General features: G+C 42.3%; 2 protein-coding genes across 14 annotated transcripts in view; both read left to right on the forward strand.

The window, feature by feature from the left end:
* Positions 1-5,365, forward strand: part of LOC112266616 (ubiquitin-associated protein 2-like) — a 79,248-nt gene extending 73,883 nt beyond the window's left edge. For 6 of the 12 annotated variants that reach the window (XM_024444247.2, XM_024444251.2, XM_024444249.2 and 3 more), the window contains 4 exons: positions 808-933; positions 3,846-3,916; positions 4,088-4,291; positions 4,416-5,365. In XM_024444247.2, the coding sequence (XP_024300015.1) occupies positions 808-933; positions 3,846-3,916; positions 4,088-4,291; positions 4,416-4,511 (497 nt within the window). In that variant the 3' untranslated portion in view covers positions 4,512-5,365. The remainder of the gene's footprint in view (positions 1-807; positions 934-3,845; positions 3,917-4,087; positions 4,292-4,415) is intronic. The other 6 variants (XM_024444254.2, XM_024444256.2, XM_024444257.2 and 3 more) reach the window with 3 other exon arrangements.
* A 1,156-nt stretch (positions 5,366-6,521) lies between these two features.
* hax1 (HCLS1 associated protein X-1) lies at positions 6,522-16,362 on the forward strand. Of its 2 annotated transcripts, none has more exons than XM_024444259.2 (7): positions 6,522-6,762; positions 7,167-7,423; positions 7,771-8,003; positions 8,163-8,226; positions 14,226-14,356; positions 14,648-14,762; positions 15,081-16,362. In XM_024444259.2, the coding sequence occupies exons 1-7, from the start codon at positions 6,689-6,691 to the stop codon at positions 15,152-15,154; spliced, it is 948 nt and encodes a 315-aa protein (XP_024300027.2). In that variant the 5' UTR covers positions 6,522-6,688; the 3' UTR covers positions 15,155-16,362. The 2 variants fall into 2 exon arrangements, with proteins under 2 accessions (XP_024300027.2, XP_024300029.2); XM_024444261.2 differs by having other exon boundaries at positions 6,526-6,762; positions 7,167-7,399.
* The last annotated feature ends 3,363 nt before the right edge of the window (positions 16,363-19,725 follow it).

Genomic DNA, 19,725 nt, shown 5'->3' on the forward strand with positions numbered 1-19,725 from the left:
CTAACGTCCTACTGCATCGAATGTCAATCTGGCAACTTAAATGATAAAAGTTTTTGCACTAATTATTTGCCTTTAGAATTGTCATCGCGTTTAAGCCACAGTAATGCACTTTAGACAATCTTCATCAGCGCTCAGTGGGGCATCAGTCTTAAAACTTACGTTTAAAACAATATTGTGGCACAACGCGTAACCCAAGAATAGAGTTATCTGGTCCCAATATAGATTATTAGTTTTGAGGCTTGTGATTTTAATTTATTTTATAAAAATATTTACAGGGTTTGCGTGAAGACTTGTCTAAAATGGGAGTGGAAATGGTAGTTTTATTATTGTGCAACTCACCATTCTTTTGAATGGGGAAGGAGATCTAGTTATCTTTTTGTTAGTACAGTAATTTGTTCTATTTTTAGTAGTTTTGGACTGGAAAAGGGGACTGTCGATATTTCCTTTGCCCTCCTACATGTATTACGGGGCAGTAAGGTGGTTGGTGTTCTGTTGCTATTGCCTATCATTGCTTGCTTCTGCTCATTCAATAAGTGGAGTTGGGTTTCCGGCTACACCCTCCATCCCATGAGGTCATCTTAAAACCTGTTTCTTTCTCTCTCTCCAGCTGTCCACCTCTATCCTTTAGTCTTCCTCTATTTCTCTCTTCCTCTATCTACCTGGTCACACAGCATCTATTATCCACACCACCTACTGCTTCCTGCCTCCACCCCTCCCTCCCCCTGCCTGACGCCCCAACACCCACATCCTATCCCTGCTTGGTGTGTCTAACGCTGTGGGCTGCGGCTATGTGTCTGACTGTTGCAGGCTATGAGGATATGGGCCAGGCTTCGGGGAGTGGGGATTTCTGTAAGGGTGGATATGGCACTGCCGTGGCTGCCGCCGCTTCTGCTCAAAGCAAGCAAGCCAGCTCTGTCAGCGGGCCTGGAGTCGGTGAGTGCCGCCACACACCAACCCTCCCTTCCTCCCTCGCTCCGTCATCACCTCCATCCTCTCCCTCATTGCTGCTTTACCATCCACACCACAGAGAAGAGTGGACACCTGTTTTGCAGTCAACCGTCACCCTCTGTCTGCCTCCATTCTTCTGTTACTCCTCTGTTCTGTCCCCCAGGACTACTCATCATTAGGCACCAAGGTGCTGTAGGAAGGGTCAAATGTCCTCAGAATTAACACTGTCAATCGTATACCTTAGCCATAGGACAGCATTGGTTTTTGCTCTAGCATTTCAGATTAAAATATTCCAAGCTTGATGAGTTGATTATTTCAATCTGCTACGTAATGCTAGGGCAAAAACCAAAATGTGCTCCTCTTTGGGTCTCCAGGACCAAGTTTGGGAAACGCTACCATAGAGGCTAGCTAATTATGTTCAATTCTTCCATTTCTAAAGCGGTGAGGGGAAGCTAAAGGAGGGTTAACTAGGTAGCTGCTAACCATTTAACAATTGATGAGTAGCCCTGGTCCATGCTCCCCTCACACACTGTGCTGCCAGCTTTCCACCCATGGTGTGCTTGCTTAAGTGTGTGCCAGAAGTACCTTGCTGCCCGCTGGCCTGTGCGGTTGACAGGATGTACACACACCCCAAGGGTGGGGAAGGAGTGACAAAATGGTGGTCCTGCCTGTTGAACTGCCATGCTCTGAAATGGGGATACTAAGACTATGGGGTATGAAGGTAGCATGTTTCCAAAGTGATAAGGTCCCTCAAACTCAATGTATTCTCTCAATTACAGAAGATAAAAAGGAATGGATTTTTTTATGTAGATGAACAGTGAATTTCCTGAGTGTGGTTGACAGGATTCGTACAAAGTGCTTAAGGTACTTTAATCTGGCACTCTAAAATTCAAGTACTGGAATGCCTTAAATCACATTTATAGTATCACATTTATACTATCACAAGATAGTGTGTATGTGCTGATATATAGGCTGTGTGACATTTAAAATGTATTTCAATCCTTGACTAATGTTCTGTACTATATCTTTTCATGTGGATCCCAGGAAGAGTAGATGATGCTTTTGCAGTGGCTAATAGGGATCCTAATAAATACCAAACGTAGCAGGCATAAAGGAAATGCCTGAGCATGGTCGAAAGAAAAATGTAAAGCTTCCAGTTTTCAGACTTCGCCTCCTCTCTTTTTTTCCTGAACGAGATGCTTCCGGTTCCTACTGACCTGCTGAGGTTGCAGGTGGACAGTCGTGTGCTAGAGCAATACGTAGCCGCCACCAGATGCAGTCAGACCTTCTTTGCCGTGGATGACTGGAACTGATTTTTTTTAATCCTTTGTTTTCCTCTGCGCCATCTCATGTCATTCCTTCACTGCTCTTTTTGCTCTCCTTCCCCGACATTGATGCATCTAATACTTTAGATTAGCATCTTAGTGACCATCTTCTAGAAAGTGCTGTAATTGCTCCTTTACAGCCTTGTACTGAGAATGTTTCGATCCAAGGTGTATATAATTTATTAGATTTATAATGTTGCTTTTCCGGTGCTCGAAGTGCTTTACATAGTAAGGGGGGGTGCAACTCCTCTTCCGCCACCAATGTGTAGCACACATTTGGCACACCCACCGTTTTGTGCCAAATGTGCTCACCACACATCGGCTATAATGATGGAGTGGTGAGGAGTGTAATGTATGCCAATTTGGGAGTAAGGGACCTGACAATCAATCCATCTCGGCTTGAAACATTGTCTTGATTAAAAGTGGTGTAGGGGAAATAATGGTATAGGAGGCAAATCATGTACAAGCCTTTTTGTTTCTCTGTGAGCACACGTCCGAGTAATCCATCTGGCTCCGCGGCTTTGTGAATGTTGACCTGTTTAAAGGTCACATCGGCTACAGAGAGTGTGATCACACAGTTGTCCGGAACAGCTGGTGCTCTCATGCATGCTTGCTTCGAGGCACTGGGCAGCTCGCGGCTGAGTTTTGCTTTGTAGTCCGTAATATTTTTCAAGCCCTGCCAGATCTGACGAGTGTCAGAGCCGGTGTAGTAGGATTCAATCTTAGTCCTGTATTGATGCCTGATTGTTCGTCGGAGGGTATAGCGGGAATTCTTATAAGCGTACGGATTAGTGTCCCGCTCCTTGAAAGTGGCAGCTCTAGCCTTTAGCTCGGAGTGGATGTTGCCTGTAATCCATGGCTTCTGGTTGGGAAATGTACGTACGGTTACTGTGGGGACGATGCACTTATTGATGAAGCCGGTGACTGACGTGGTATACTCCTCAATGCCATTGGATGAATCCCGGAACATATTCCAGTCTGCTAGCAACACAGTCCTGAAGCGTAGTATCTGCGTCATCTGACCACTTCCGAATTGATTGAGTCAATGGTGCTTCCTGCTTTAGTTTTTGCTTGTAAGTAGGAATCAGGAGGGATAGAACTATGGTCAGATTTGCCAAATGTAGGGCGAGGGAGAGCTTTGTATGCATCTGTGTGTGGAGTAAAGGTGGTCTGGAGTTTTTTTCATCTGGTTGCACATGTGACATGCTGGTGGAAATGAGTTAAAACTGATTTAAGTTTGCCTGCATTAAAGTCCCCGGCCACTAGCAGCACCGCTTCTGGATGAGCATTTTCTTGTTTGCTTTATGGCCTTATACAGCTTGTTGAGTGCTGTCTTAGTGCCAGCATCGGTTTGTGGTGGTAAATAGACTGCTACGAATAATGTAGATGAAAACTAGTCATTAGAATGTGATGTACATTTGACTGCATTACTTTCTATCTGGAAACTGCTGCCTTACTCCCGGACCATTCTGTGGATCTGACGCCCAGGGGTTTCCCTACCTCTCCTGCAGGGGTTGTGACCTGTAGACATGGTGAGGTAAATATGTCTGAACCCCTTTGTTTCCTCTGCAGGAGTCTCGGTCACGTCAAGCAACACAGGGGTCCCAGACATTTCAGGGTCTGTTTACACAAAGACACAGCAGGTGAGAATGATGCTACAGTGGTACAAACACTGGAATAAATGTATCTGTTCTGAGACATACGGAACGTTTATGACCAGTGTCTGTATAAAAGGTTGTATGTACGCAAACAAATGTAAAAAACGCACACTAGTAAAGACAGGGCGACCAACGTTGTTGTGTTTAACCCTCCAGCAGCAGTCTTTTGAGAAGCAGCAGGGTTTCCATGCAACCACACCTGCAACTTCCTTCAGCCTGCCCTCGGCCCTGGGCAGTGGTGGTCCCATCAACCCCCCAGCCGCGGCTGGTTACGCTCCGGCCCCCTTCATGCACATCCTGGCACCGCACCAGCAGCCCCTCTCTCAGATCATGCACCACCATCTGCAGCAGGACGGACAGGTACGGTGTGTGTGTGTTGTGACTGCGTTTGTGTGACGGTGCATGTGTCACACTGTATCTTGGAGAGAAATAGCTAGCACTGGATACCTTGCCTATGATCTTTTCCTATTTTCTCTCCTAACAGAGTGGCACTGGACAGCGCAGCCAGAATGCTTCACTTCAACAGAAAACCCAGATCAACAAGTCTGCATACAACAGCTACAACTGGGGGGCCAACTAACACCTGGCCCCATGTGTCCCAAAGTCTGACACACCGGCAGTACTCACCCCTGTCATGGGTGTTGCTGAGCTGAGAGGCAGTCTTGTAAGGGGGGGATGGAGTTAAATGGTTATAGTAACAGTCCAACCCCCCTCCCTTTCGCTCTGTTGTATGTAACAGAGCTGTTTTCTAATATAATTTTGTTTTTTTACTGATGGGAGGAACAAAGAAAATGTTGAAGGCGGGAGACAGGCTGGTTTTCTATTCTCACCCTCTCCCCCTTATACTTGGGCGAAATGTAACCTTCCCACCATAAACCCAGACAGATGAACTTTTTCCTTTGTTTCCCATTGAATTTGTACAACATTTTAGTTTTAAGAATGGATTTTCTAAATTGGCAGAGGAATCGTGAAGTGTATTTTTTACCATTATATATGTGTGTATGCACATGTGCGGAGTGTTTTTGTGTGTACACTGGTGGGCCTTGGTTGTGTACCGGTCCTCTCGTTAGTCCCAAACGCAGTGAGTTACACACTCATACCATGTAAAATGATTTCCCATGTTTCCCGTGTTGTAAAATAGCTTTACCCCTGATTAAAAATGTAACATTTGTAGATTGTTGCTTATTCTGCAAGACAGCTGGAGTACAAAATGATGTCGTACTAGAGGCCAGGGGCACACCCTTACCTACTTATGTGTTGAAGTTAAGTTATTTTTCTAACCCCCCCCAATATATTAGGAAAGCTGCAGCAATGATTACTGATGGACAAAATTGTACTATGGTTTGTCTGATTTTCTTTTTGTACTGTGCGTTAAAATATATTTAAATGGCTTAACTTGTCTTGTACATATATAAAAAAAAAACAAGTACTGTAGTCCTTGTTTGTTCAATGGCTTCCCCCTCCCCTTTCTCAGATCCTCACTTGTTAGCTTTTTTGTTTCATGTTTTTTTTTTTTTGTAAAAAATATATAAATATTAAGTAAATAAAACAGGAAAAAATACATTTTCATCATTTTGGATGTGAATGTCTTATTTTATTTTTTAGAAACTTTATTTTTCTATCATGTGGCTCGTAAATACGCCAGTCTTTTTTCTTCAATTTAGTCAGCTAAACATGGTGGTGCCCAGTCTTGGTCTTTGGTTGGGGCAGTCATTCTGCAAGTTTCCCTTTCTCATTTCTATATAAAACAACATTGATATCATTTGGTTGAATACAGTACCTCATTCAAAAGACCTGGATTGAAGGAAACCCTCAAGGACAGTCTAAATTTACCAGGATTGGACATCACTGCTCTGTAGTCATCCAAGGAAGTGGAGTGGGCAGGGCTGTGTTCTTACACAGTTGGTTTGGAGGACCAGCAGTATCAAATAAAACTAAACTCTGTGATTGTTTCTCTGTAGAACTCTGCATGTTGCATCATTGTCTTTTTTCCAGAAAAAAATAGCATTTTGATGAGCTAGAAGGTAACATTTCAAGTAATTTCATTGAGTCAAATTTGTGTATCGATATTTCCTTCGCAGACTAACCTGTTGCACTTCAAATTCAAAGCACATCTAATTTGTTAAATAAATCCATTGTATTGACCTGAAAGAAATTAACTTGCTACATAATTATTTTGATGGGACTACTAATCACTCACACCATTGCTGCCGCTGGTCCTCTTGAAGTGGAGATCTAGGTACAACAAAAGATGTCTCCAGATTGTAGTCCTTAAAACCCGAAACCTTTTGGTTCGTTCAGCATCCCTATGCGAAAAAAATATGAATGGGGAACGAATATGGTTTTGGAATAAACGCCGAAAATAAGGTTTGAGATAATAGAAGTCGGTTAACATGACCATTATGAAGCCTTTGTGCTTTTTTTTTATTATTGCATAGCTAAATTACGTTTGCTAATTGAGAATATCGCAGAACAAAACATATAAAAAAATATCCTAAACCTGTGTTTACCACATTATTTTCGTCGTTTATTCCAAAACGCCCTTAATTTTCCCAATAGGCTTTGTCCAAGCAAACCATGGAGTTGGTGCCTACAAAAATACGCCATTACTTTTGCCCTACGGTAAACTGTTCGGTGTGTTCCAAAACCGTCTATTGCTTTATTCTTCAGGGAAGTCTGGCTTTACGGCAGTCTTGAAGTCGTCCTTCGACTAGTTCAGCATGAAGTAGCTACATTTACATCAAACGTTTGATTCAAATGAGCTTATTTGATCTATTTCGTGGATTTTTTTGGGTACCTGGAGGAGGCCATGATCGTGGTGAGGGCCGAAGGTGAGATGGCTAAAGCCAACTAGCTTCAGGCTGGTTTACTAACTAACGTTAGCCACTTGACTAGCTAACTAGATAGCATAAATGGCGTTGCATAACCAGCTTCATAATTAGTGTCTTTGAAGCCAATTAAACCACCTCTGTAACTAGTATAGCTGACTAGCTATATGTTTGGTTATATGTTATATGTTTGGGTATTTAGTGTTACGTATTTTATTTGCTTGTCTTCTACCGCGAAAGAAGTATTGGATTTGACATAACTTGTAACGTGTCATTTGCGCCAGAGACCAGCAGGTGGGGCTAAAGTGTAGGTTAAATGGTACTTTCTTGTACAAGCACTGCTGCTAAGATGCACAGTGACATGTCTTTAAAGTTTATCCTGGCTCACTTTTCCTAATCTTGCTCAGGGACCCCTTCTTCGATGGCATGACCCACGACGATGATGATGATGATGATGAAGAGGAGGATGGAATCTACTTTGATGGTTCACAGGGTGGTGGTGGCCAGCAGGACCTGTTTGATAATCAGTGGAGGTTTGGGTTCAGCATGGGCCCAAACGGAGTGAGGATCCAGGAGCCTGAGATGTTTGGCCAGTTCTTCAGAGAGATGGAGATCTTCTCACAGCTAGGGCGATACGATGGTCAGTTTGGAGTAGGACAGTTTGGTAGGAGCAGTCAGTCATCCTTGGCCTGGTCTCAATATTTTTTTTGGTATGACACAAAACCAAGACAACCTTCAGACATGCCTCTACCAAATTGATATTGACAGGGGAATGCTGATTCTGTGTAGTGTGAAGGAAATTCCCTGGTAAAAAAATATATGGTTATAGATGAGCCATGTCGTTACTACTGGTTTAGTTATTTAACTAAGAAATATGTGTTCACTAATGTTTGCCAATTGCCATAACCATAACTGAGCATCTCTGTAATAGACTGGTCTAATAAAACTATTACGCTAATTACTTTTTAATATTCTAAACACTATCCATCTCTGACCTCTCCCTCATTCCAGGTGTTACCAGTATTGAGGCGCCCCTTTCCCAGGACAGGTCAGAGAAAGGTGGGGGAGGATCCAGTGGAAACTCCTTGAGGGACTTCATGTTGAAAGGCCCCAATGACTGTCCGTGTGGGTCGACTGGGCTACCCTCAGGACCATCAGAAGTCCCCAGGGTCGATAAGAACCCTCCATCTGGTGGCTCATGCTTCCCCAACACACCCTTTGATTACTGGACACCCTTTTCTAAGGTATAGGAGAGATCTATCCCAGTCATCATTCTCAAATTACAATATAGTACATTCTGAATAATAATTTTATGAGCTACACATCCTACGGGTGGTAACTTTTTGTGTACAGTTTATTCTCTTCATTAATCATGTCCTTTGATTATCTTTTATTTTCTCCAGTTCAATGATAGTTGGAGAGGAAGGCTACAAAGGGGTCAAAAGCAGGAGCCGAAAGCAGACAGAGGTATGGGCATGTTATTATCAAACGGCCAAGTTATTTGGATTTAGGCGCAAGGTCCTGTAAAATCAAATTTTATTTGTCACGTGTGGCGAATACAACAGGTTGACCTTACCGTGAAATGCTTACTTACAAGCCCTTAATTAACCTACAATGCAGTTTTAAGAAAATAAATAAATCAACTAAAGTTTAAAAAAAATGCAAATAAAAGTAACACAGTAAAATAACAATAATGAGGCTATATACAGGGGGTACCGATACCGAGTCAATGTGCGAGGCTACAGGTTAGTCGATGTAATTTGTACATGTAGGTAGAGGTAAAGTGACTATGCATAGATAATGAACTGTGAGTAGCAGCAGTGTAAAAACAAAAGGGGTGGGTGTCAATGCAAATAGTCCGGGTGGCCATTTGATTAATTGTTCAGCAGTCTTACGGCTTGGGGGTAGAAGCTGTTAAGGAGCCTTTTGGACCTAGACTTGGCGCTCTGGTACCGCTTTCTGTGCGGTAGCAGAGAGAATAGTCTATGACTTGGTCTTTGACAATTTTTTGGACCTTCCTCTGACACCACCTAGTATATACAGTTGAAGTCTGAAGTTTACATAAACTTTAGTTGGAGTCATTAAAACTCATTTTTCAACCACTGCGCACATTTATTGTTAAACAATAGTTTTGGCAAGTCGGTTAGGACATCTACTTTCTGCATGACACAAGTCATTTTTCCAACAATTGTTGACAGACAGATTATTTCACTTATAATTCACTGTATCACAATTCCAGTGGGTTAGAAGTTTACATACACTAAGTTGACTGTGCCTTTAAACAGCTTGGAAAATTCTAGAAAATTATGTCATGGCTTTAGAAGCTTCTGATAGGCTAATTGACATAATTTGAGTCAATTGGAGGTGTACCTGTGGATGTATTTCAAGGCCTACCTTCAAACTCAGTGCCTCTTTGCTTGACATCATGGGAAAATCAAAAGAAATCAGCCAAGATCTCAAAAAACGTCTGAAGGTAGCACGTTCATCTGTACAAACAATAGTACACAAGTATAAACACCATGGGCCACACAGCCGTCATACTGCTCAGTAAGGAGACACGTTCTGTCTCCTAGAGATGAACGTACTTTGGTGTGAAAAGTGCAAATCAATCCCAGAACAACAGCAAAGGACCTTGTGAAGATGCTGGAGGAAACAGGTACAAAAATATCTATATCCACTGTAAAACGAGTCCTATATCGATATAACCTGAAAGGCCGCTCAGCAAGGAAGAAGCCACTGCTCCAAAACCGCCATAAAAAAGCCAGACTACGGTTTGCAACTGCACATGGTGACAAAGATTGTACTTTTTGGAGAAATGCCCTCTGGTCTGATGAAACAAAAATAGAACTGTTTGGCCATAATGACCATCGTTTTGTTTGGAGGAAGAAGGGGGATGCTTGCAAGCCGAAGAACACCATCCCAACCATGAAGCATGGGGGTGATAGCATCATGTTGTGGGGATGCTTTGCTGCAGGAGGGACTGGTGCACTTCACAAAATAGATGGCATCATGAGGCAGGAAAATTATGTGGATATATTGAAGCAACATCTCAAGACGTCAGTCAGGAGTTAAAGCTTGGTCGCAAATGGACAATGACCCCAAGCATATTTCAAAGTTGTGGCAAAATAGCTTAAGGACAACAAAGTCAAGGTATTGGAGTGGCCATCACAAGCCCCGATCTCAATCCCATAGAAAATGTGTGGGCAGAACTGAAAAGGCGTGTGCGGGTTATTAGGCCTACATTCTGACTCAGTTACACCAGCTCTGTCGGGTGAATTTTGGCCTATTGCTCCTAACTTATTGTGGGAAGCTTGTGGAAGGCTACCCAAAATGTTTGACCCAAGTTAAACAATTTATAGGCAATGCTACTAAATACTAATTGCGTATGTAAACTTCTGACCCAATGGGAATGTGAAAGAAATAAAAGCCGAAATAAATCATTCTCTCTTTTTCTGACATTTCACATTTTTAAAATAAAGTGGTGATCCTAAATGACCTAAGACAGGGAATTTTTACTAGGATTAAATGTCAGGAATTGTGAAAAACGGAGTTTAAATGTATTTGGCTAAGGTGTATGTAGACTTCCGACTTCAACTGTAGGTCCTAGATGGCATGAAGCTTGACCCCAGTGATGTACTGGGCCGTATGCACTACCCTCTATAGAGCCTTACGGTTTGGTGCCGAGCAGTTGCCATACCAGGCGGCGATGCAACCGGTCAGGATGCTCTCTGGTGCAGCTGTAGAACTTTTTGAGGATCTGGGGACCCATGCCAAATCTGTTCAGTCTCCTGGGGGGGGGAAATGGCGTTGTTGTGCCCTCTTCACGACTTGGTTAGTTTGGACCATGATAGTTCGTTGGTGATGTGGACACCAAGGAACTTGAAACTCTCAACCCGCTCCACGACAGCCCCGTCGATGTGAATGGGGGCGTGTTCAGCCCTTATTTTCCTGTGGTCCATGATCATCTCCTTTGTCTTGCTCACGTTGAGGGAGAGGTAGTTGCCCTGGCACCAGATTGCCAGGTCTCTGACCTCCTCCCTAAAGACTGTCTCATTGTTGTCAGTGATCAGGCCTTAACACCGTTGTTTTCAGCAAATTTAATGATGGTGTTGGAGTCATGCTTGATCACGCAGACGTTGGTGAACAGGGATTACAGGAGGGAACTAAGCACGCACCCCTGAGGGGCCCCCGTGTTGAGGATCAGCATGGCAGATGTGTTGTTGCCTATCCTTACGTGTGGCGGCCCGTCGGGAAGTCCAGGATCCAGTTGCAGAGGGAGGTGTTTAGTCCCAGGGTCCTTAGCTAAGTAATGGGCTTTGTGGGCACTATGGTGTTGGAACACTGTTATGTAGTCCAATTAACATCATTCTCACATACAGTGGGGAGAACAAGTATTTGATACACTGCCAATTTTGCAGGTTTTCCTACTTACAAAGCATGTAGAGGTCTGTCATTTTTATCATAGGTACACTTCAACTGTGAGAGACGGAATCTAAAACAAAAAATCCAGAAAATCACATTGTATGATTCTTAAGTACCGTAATTTCCGGACTATAAGCCGCTACTTTTTTTCCCACACTGTGAACCTCGCGGCTTATACAATGACGCGGCTAATTTATGGATTTTTCCCGCTTTCACAAGATTCATGCCGCCAAAAAACTGAGCACTGTCACATAATGTGACGTAAATAGAGCGCGCTCAAACTTTCCATCAAGGTGTCGTGCCGTGGGAGGCTTGGATGACAAGTGGGAAGAAATCCTTCACTAAAACGGGCCGCATGCGAAGAGCAACTTATGGTCAAGTCTGCCAGTGGGTCCTGACAGGGTGGAGCATTGTCAAAAAATCCACTATCATCAATGGGTTTCGAAAGGCTGGACTACTGCGTGTTGAAGAGGGCAGCATGAGCTCAGCGGGGAATTTGCCTCCGGATGAAAGTGACGAGAGCGACAATGAAAACGATCCAACATTGGATGAAGCAATTCTGAGGCTATTCAACTCCGACACCGAAGGAGATGACTTCAGTGGTTTCAGTGCACAGGAGGAGGAAGATAGTGACAGGAGGAGGAAGATAGTGACCAATGACTTTCTTTAGTTTTGTAGGCTACTGTTTACTGCTATTTTTTTGTTAAATTTTTTAGTTACAAGCCGTGTTTCGTTAGCCCATTTAGTTTTGTTACAAGCCGTGTTTCGTTAGCCCATTTAGTTTTGTTACAAGCCGTTACAAGTTTTGTTACAAGCGTGTTTCGTTAGCCCATTTAGTTTTGTTACAAGCCGTGTTTCGTTAGCCCATTTAGTTTTGTTACAAGCAAGCGTGTTTCGTTAGCCCATTTAGTTTTGTTACAAGCCGTGTTTCGTTAGCCCATTTAGTTTTGTTACAAGCCGTGTTTCGTTAGCCCATTTAGTTTTGTTACAAGCCGTGTTTCGTTAGCCCATTTAGTTTTGTTTACAAGCCGTGTTTCGTTAGCCCATTTAGTTTTGTTACAAGCTGTGTCTCGTTTAAAGGCTGTGTAAAGTTCATTTGTTTCAATGTACCGGTAGGCACCTACGGCTTATTTATGTAGAAAATACATATTCTTTTTTTTATTCAGTGGGTGCGGCTTATATTCAGGTGCGCTTAATAGTCCAGAAATTACGGTAATAATTTGCATTTTATTACATGACATAAGTATTTGATCACCCACCAACCAGTAAGAATTAGTTTTTCTTTAAGAAGCCCTCCTGTTCTCCACTCATTACCTGTAAACCCTCTTAGGGATAGGCGGGACGCAAATGTCTCAACTGGCCAATTGCCAGGGAAAATGCAGAGCGCCAGATTCAAATAAAATACTATAAAATTCAAACTTTCATTAAATCACACATGTAAGATACTCAATTAAAGCTACACTCGTTGTGAATCCAGCCAACATGTCAGATTTTAAAAATGCTTTTTGGTGAAAGCATAAGAAGCTATTATCTGATAGCCTGCACCATCTGCACCAGCAGTAAACAAAGGAGTTAGCATTTTTCAACCCTGCAAACGCTACACAAAATGCTGAAATAAAATATAAAACATGCATTACCTTTGACAAGCTTCTTTTGTTGGCACTCCAATATGTCCCATAAACATCACAATTGGTCCTTTTGTTCGATTAATTCCGTCCATATATATCCAAAATGTCCATTTTATAAAGCGCAAAGGTCATGTGGTCTGATGAGACAAAAATTGAGCTTTTTGGTCTAAACTCCACTCGCTGTGTTTGGAGGAAGAAGAAGGATGAGTACAACCCCAAGAACACCATCCCAACCGTGAAGCATGGAGGTGGAAACATCATTCTTTGGGGATGCTTTTCTGCAAAGGGGACAGGACGACTGCACTGTATTGAGGAGAGGATGGATGGGGCCATGTATCGCGAGATCTTGGCCAACAACCTCCTTCCCTCAGTAAGAGCATGGAAGTTGGGTCGTTGTTGGGTCTTCCAGCATGACAATGACCTGAAACACACAGCCAGGGCAACTAAGGAGTGGCTCCGTAAGAAGCATCTCAAGGTCCTGGAGTGGCCTAGCCAGTCTGCAGACCTGAACCCAATAGATAATCTTTGGAGGGAGCTGAAAATCCGTATTGCCCAGCGACAGCCCCGAAACCTGAAGGTCTGTATGGAGTGGGCCAAAATCCCTGCTGCAGTGTGTGCAAACCTAGTCAAGAACTACAGGAAACGTATGATCTCTGTAATTGCAAACAAAGGTTTCTGTACCAAATATTAAGTTCTGCTTTTCTGATGTATCAAATGCTTATGTCATGCAATAAAATGCAAATTAATTACTTAAAAATCATACAATGTGATTTTCTGGATTTTTGTTTTAGATTCCGTCTCTCACAGTTGAAGTGTACCTATGATAAAAATGACAGACCTCTACATGCTTTGTAAGTAGGAAACACTGCCGATTTTGCAGGTTATCAAATACTTGTTCTCCCCACTGTAGATGTTGTCCAGGTGGGAGAAGGGCAGTGGGATTGAGATTGCGTCAGCTGGTGCTCTCATGCACGCTTCAGTGTTGCTTGCATCGAAGCGAGCATAAAAGGCATTTAGCCTGTCTGGTAGGCTCGCGTCACTGGGCAGCTTGCAGCTGGGTTTACCTTTTGTAGTCCGTAATAGTTTGCAAGCCCTGCCACATCCGACCAGTGTCAGAGCCTGGTGTGTTGGGATTCAATCTTAGTCCTGTATTGACGCTTTGCCTGTTTGATGGTTCGTCTGAGGGCATAGTGGGATTTCTTATTAGTGTCCTGCTCCTTGAAAGTGCTTTAGGTTTGGGTTCTGGTATAACACTCATCATATTAGCAAATATCAAACTTTTTAACACTGTAGTTTGATAAAGAAGCTGTAACAAAGGTAGATGATGAAAATATCTGACTTCTGCAGCCTTCTCTACCTGTCTTGTTTTTTTTTTGTTGGATTTCCATTTCAATTTCCCAAACATCATCTCCTCAGATCTGGACTCGCAAGTCTCCGTTGGAGGGCTCGATCAGATTCTAGCGCCACCTGCTTGGTCTTCCACTCAGCCAAAGATGCGCTCTTACTTCCAGTCGGTCACTGTCACCAAAGTGGTGAAGCCTGATGGGGTAAGAGATACAGTTCACCTTGCAATGGTAAACAATAGAAATATGCATACTTATTTTTGAATGTTGTATCTTGGTCTACAGTAAAATGCTCCCTGTTTTTTCCAAGATGGTCAATATGGAGGCACTCCATTTCTGCGCCCCTATAGGCCCTGGTCAAAAGTAATGCACTACATAGGGGATAGGATGCCATTTGGGATGCACACCATGTTCAATCCACTGTTCAGAACCATGCAGAGTTATAGAACCCTTATAGAGTTTCTATGACAGTCTGTTTGAATGTGTTTTGTTTAGAGTGTTGAGGAGAGGCGCACAGTCCAAGATGGCCAGGGGAACGAGGAAACCACAGTGACTTATATAGGGGGGCGCGAGGGGGTACAGGATCAAGCCGGACCGCTCTTACCACCAGGTCAGTGTCCTCCAGTAGGGTTTATGTTTCTAGTCACCAAACTGATGCCCTGTTTACTGTATCATATCATAATGTCATTTAGCAGATGCAGAAATGGCATCATGAAATGGCAGATCATATTAAATTCCGTAGACATGTGATTTGACACAATTGTATGTGAAAATACCTTGACACTGAGAACCTTACATGGTTATGGCTGGCAGCCATGTATTTATGGGGGAAACTGTATCTTGTGATGATACGTAAAATGCCTTTTCAACCTCCAACAGAACATTGTACAACAGACTTAACAGTATATTAAAACACATTCCCCCCCAGGTGGCACACACCCCTTTTCGGAAATGCACGATGATCTTTCCTTGTTTTCAAAATTCTTTGGAGGCAGGAGGTGAACCTATCGATTGGGAGCTCGGAAGAAGAATATGTCAAATCATTTCTAGACATTATTTCACTGTATTACATTGTGGTAAAGTAATGTTTAGGGTTGGTTATATTTTCAGTGAGGATTTAATGTTGTTTATTGCCTCTCTCTTAACTATGGGCAGGCTGGATAAACTAAGCTTGGTCCCAGATCTGTTTGTGCTCTTGCCAACTCCATTGCTCATGTTCATGCCAAAAATGACTTGGCATGACAAATGAGTGACAAGGAGTTGGCATGATGGTACAACAGAATGGCACTCAGGCTAGAATCAACTATGATTGCCAAAATAACTGAGTATTTCTGTTCAGTAAAACATGTAGCATTGCAGTGTGATTCTTAATTGACCAATACCCACTAAGTGAGCTAGGCAGAAAATATTGTGGACAAAATTGAAGAGTGAAATAACCCTTTTGTGAATAGTTTGCAGAAACAACTCAACCTAAATCGAGCATAAGAAAATTCTGACTTGTCAATATACATATTTTATTTTTGTAGAGTCCTTTTCAAATTCTGCAATGTGAATTCATGACTGAACAATAGAGGCGTAATATATTTACACTGAGTGTTTTTTATAAAATTGCAATGCTTCAATTGCCTCAATTTGCATGCCACTACTCAGAAGCATTTACATTTTTTGTAGATCACACCAAAAAAAAATGTTTTGCCATTTCTATGAGGTAAGATTAAAATGAACTAGGCTCTTGTAACAATGAAATGGTATTTCCAGAAAACAAGCGTAACGTGTACCTTTTTGTTGTTGCCTAATTTTGAAGGTTGTTGACCTGCCTTCAACAAAAGCATTGCTACATGTACTCTGTAATATGGGTTAACTTTAGTGATCTTCATGATGACACCTGCTACCACATTTTTGCTTTGCAAAAGACACACAATCTGATGTATGGCTGGTGTATGTTTTTGCCAGATACTTCTGTAGGTGTGGTGTTAACTGTTGCCTGTTAAACAACAGTCCAAGGCTTCTGAATTTAAAATGTACTTGATGTCATACACTTATTTCTTGAAGCAAGAGAGCTAGTAAAGTCTGTTAGAAAAGATAGGATAGTCATCTTATTGATGATGGATGATTATCATAATTTAGCTAAATGCTCACCTCTGACCTAATCTGTTCCATTATATGGTCAGAGACTCAACTGGTTTAAGAAATAAAAAATGTAATCTGCAGTTTGTTTTTGACCTCGTGCTTGGCTAACAGTAGTGTCAATTGTCTTACTGCAAATAACTTATCTAGCATAGTTGCAGACATTATTTGCTAGATTCTCCTACTCCCAGTAACCTGCTTATTGTGTTGATAGAGGAGACATATTGAATGGACAAGCTGAGATATCTGGACAGAGCCTCTACAGACAGACGAAGGCTCAAGGGGATGACAACAGGCATACTCAGCTGGTTTAATCCCAGATTACTAGTCTAGAGTTAGTTGTAAGTATTTTTGCTTTAACACAGGACCACCAGGACAGGAGACAATCGTAGACCTAAGAGGTTGATATGATAGAGAACAATTGGGGGTTATTGATTTAGTTGGGACAGATGGGTACGAAGGATGGAGGTACTGAAAGGAAGGCTGAGGATGAGGAATATGCCATTTAAGGAGTTAATGGCTGAGACCTTGGCTATGTTCGTCCTTATGGTGAGTACTTCATCTCAAAATGTCTTTCTTCATATTATCAATGATCAAGGGTTGTTACTGTTTTATGCATTCTTAAATCTCATATGAATGTGTTTATTCAGTGTTTGAAAGTGCTTGGGAGCAAAAGCTACCTCACCACTATTGAGGAACATATTCAAAATGCTCTAGAGTAGCTGTTCCTCGAATCCATTGGCCATTCAAAGATTTGTTTCGACACGGTCAAGACTTGAGTTGGAATGAGATCCAGAAACGTGGAACTGAACAGAGCAACCCTGGGTTAAAACGGAATCTTCTAGAATGTACTTAACTCTTCTATCACCTCCTCCATTGCAAGGGACTTGCCTATTTAAATAAAGGTTAAATTAAAACTAAAACAACAAAGTCTACGTGCTGCTTTTAGTTCTCGCCAACCTTGTTGCAATTTACATATTTTTGTCTTCATCTTTATTCCTTTATCAGTGTCTTTTGAAGATGTTTGGCAAGCAATGCATGGTGACTACTAATTTGACCTTGATCTCTCTTCCCCCTTTCTCGTCCACCCTTCCTCTTCTCTCCCTACTCCGTCCCTCTCTCCTTCCTCGATCTCGCCCTCAGCGATGGCCCAGGTGAAGTTGACTCGAGGGGCCAAGGGCGAGTACCTCTGTCAATATGGCCTTCTCAGTGGGCGTCATGAGTGCCATGTACATTGCCAGGGGCGTCTCTGGTAAGTGGTAATTCAAGACAACTACCGGTAGCCTCATGCATAACCCTTCCCAAGTATAAGACAGAGAACCCAAATTGTAGTGATAACTTTCTCACTGCTTTGACTTGATTTTCATTGAACTCTTCTGTAACCCTACTGTTATTAACCTGACCCTTATACTGTAGACTCACTACATATACTGAATGTTATCAATATTGTACCATACATAACAATATGGTAGACAGTGCAAATGGTGCTTTATCAGATTATTTATCATCTTCAAATAGATACAGATTTTTCTCTTACCTCTTCTTCCCTCCCTCTTTCCTTTCCCCTCTCTCAGGAGCCCACCTGAACCCAGCTGTCTCCCTTAGTTGTTGTGTGCTTGGGAGACTAAGTCTAAATGTAACTAATCCATACCTTTCTGTTGTTTCCTTCAGTTGGTGGGCACAGGTATGATCATGGTGTGCTTCCAGCCCCTGGATGAACGGCGGAACAAGCCTCCACACCCCCCCCCACCGCCGTGGTTCTCACGGGGATCTCCCAGTCCATGTCTTCAAACTGCGGGGGAGGGATCAACGCCTCCTCACTCTGACCGCAGGATAGGGTACAGAGGTCTTCACATGAGTAATCTCAGCAACCCAGAACCAAAATCTCATGTCAGCTACTCGATTAAGTAACATTTTATGTACGTCTGTCCACAAGAGATTACTCATGAGTGTCTTTGGGGAGGGAGAATGGAGGAGATGCAGTGAGATATATTTAGATAATGCAACATTTAGATCAAGGGACTCACATGGAGGTTCAGCACCTCTTATGTGCAAATACATTTGACATATAATATACATACCATGTGCAATGGAAAACCTCCCTAATCTGCACTAACTAACCTCACTCTCTCTCACCCTACAGGTGCTATAACTACTGGTTTTGGGTCCCCATCGTGGCTCTGGGCTCTACCTGGTCTTTGTCCAATGGCACTTACCAGACTGAGATAAATTAAACCAATGACTTGCAGTTCAAGACCATGGATAAAAAGCTGGAAATCATCAAAAACAACAATGCTGTAGAGCTGGCCCACAAGTTCTAGTTGGCATAACCTTGTCCCCAGGCTCAATTGCTACACAGAGAGAGTGCCGGCTGGGTGGATGAGATTATAGTTGGTGGTACAGATGAAGGATATGCTCGTTTTATCTATTCTTTAGCCTTTTTATGAGCAAAGTAACCATCTGAATAACTGAACATGGTGTTCAGAATATTAGATACATTTCCTTTGGTGTTGATAGAAGGGTACTGTGGGACTTTATACAATATTTTGAAAAATAATGAAAATGACATGCAATGAACTGGTAACAGACTGCTTTATGACATTCTCTATCAACTATACAGAGCCATATATTTTCAGAAATATTTGGATCTTGAGCAATCTATAGATCACTTCATTCCATTTAACGATACTGTTGATTACAACAACAAAAGAACACCCCTCACCTTTCTGCATTGATGAACTATAGGGCAACCGATATTCATGATATGTCATACAGGGGTCGGTTCACAAATAGAGTACATTTTGTGTAGTGTAACTTGGTAAATAAAAAAATAATCCAATTTTAACATTGTCATAAAGAGCACATGTTCAACTTCATTAAAAAAACGTTTTCCCACCAAGAAAAATAAATAATATAGTAAGTGCATTAATGTAACAGGGTTCAGCCATAAATCCCCTTGTGACAGGGGGGAATGGAAGCTTGTTGTGTGGAATAGGGAGGGGCAATTGAATGCAAGCTTCACAAAAATGTTTTAACAATTACAAACATTTGTAGCCCATCCTATGGGTAACAGTTTTGACTCAGTTTTTCACCACAAAACACCAGAAATGGCAAAGAGTAGAACCAGCTCACGTGCTTTTAAACTCATTTGAGTATATGTATACTTGTTTACGTGCTGCTGTGCGTTTTGTTGCTAACGTTACCTGCCAACTTTATGGTTTTTACTTTTAAATTACCGTTTATATTTTTTGTTTTTCCCTCGCTCTACTTTTTTTCATTCAACTTTTTCACTCCGGACGCGAATCTGGACATGGTTCGTCAGGACCTCCAACAGCCGAAGCTAAGTTGTAACATTAGCACGATGCCTTCTAAATGCAGTTGCTGTACTCATAATACACAGGAGAGCGATCGCCTTACGGCGAGGATAGCTGTGCTACAAGCCCAGC

Source organism: Oncorhynchus tshawytscha, linkage group LG13 (assembly GCF_018296145.1).
Source record: "Oncorhynchus tshawytscha isolate Ot180627B linkage group LG13, Otsh_v2.0, whole genome shotgun sequence".
NCBI lineage: Eukaryota > Metazoa > Chordata > Actinopteri > Salmoniformes > Salmonidae > Oncorhynchus > Oncorhynchus tshawytscha.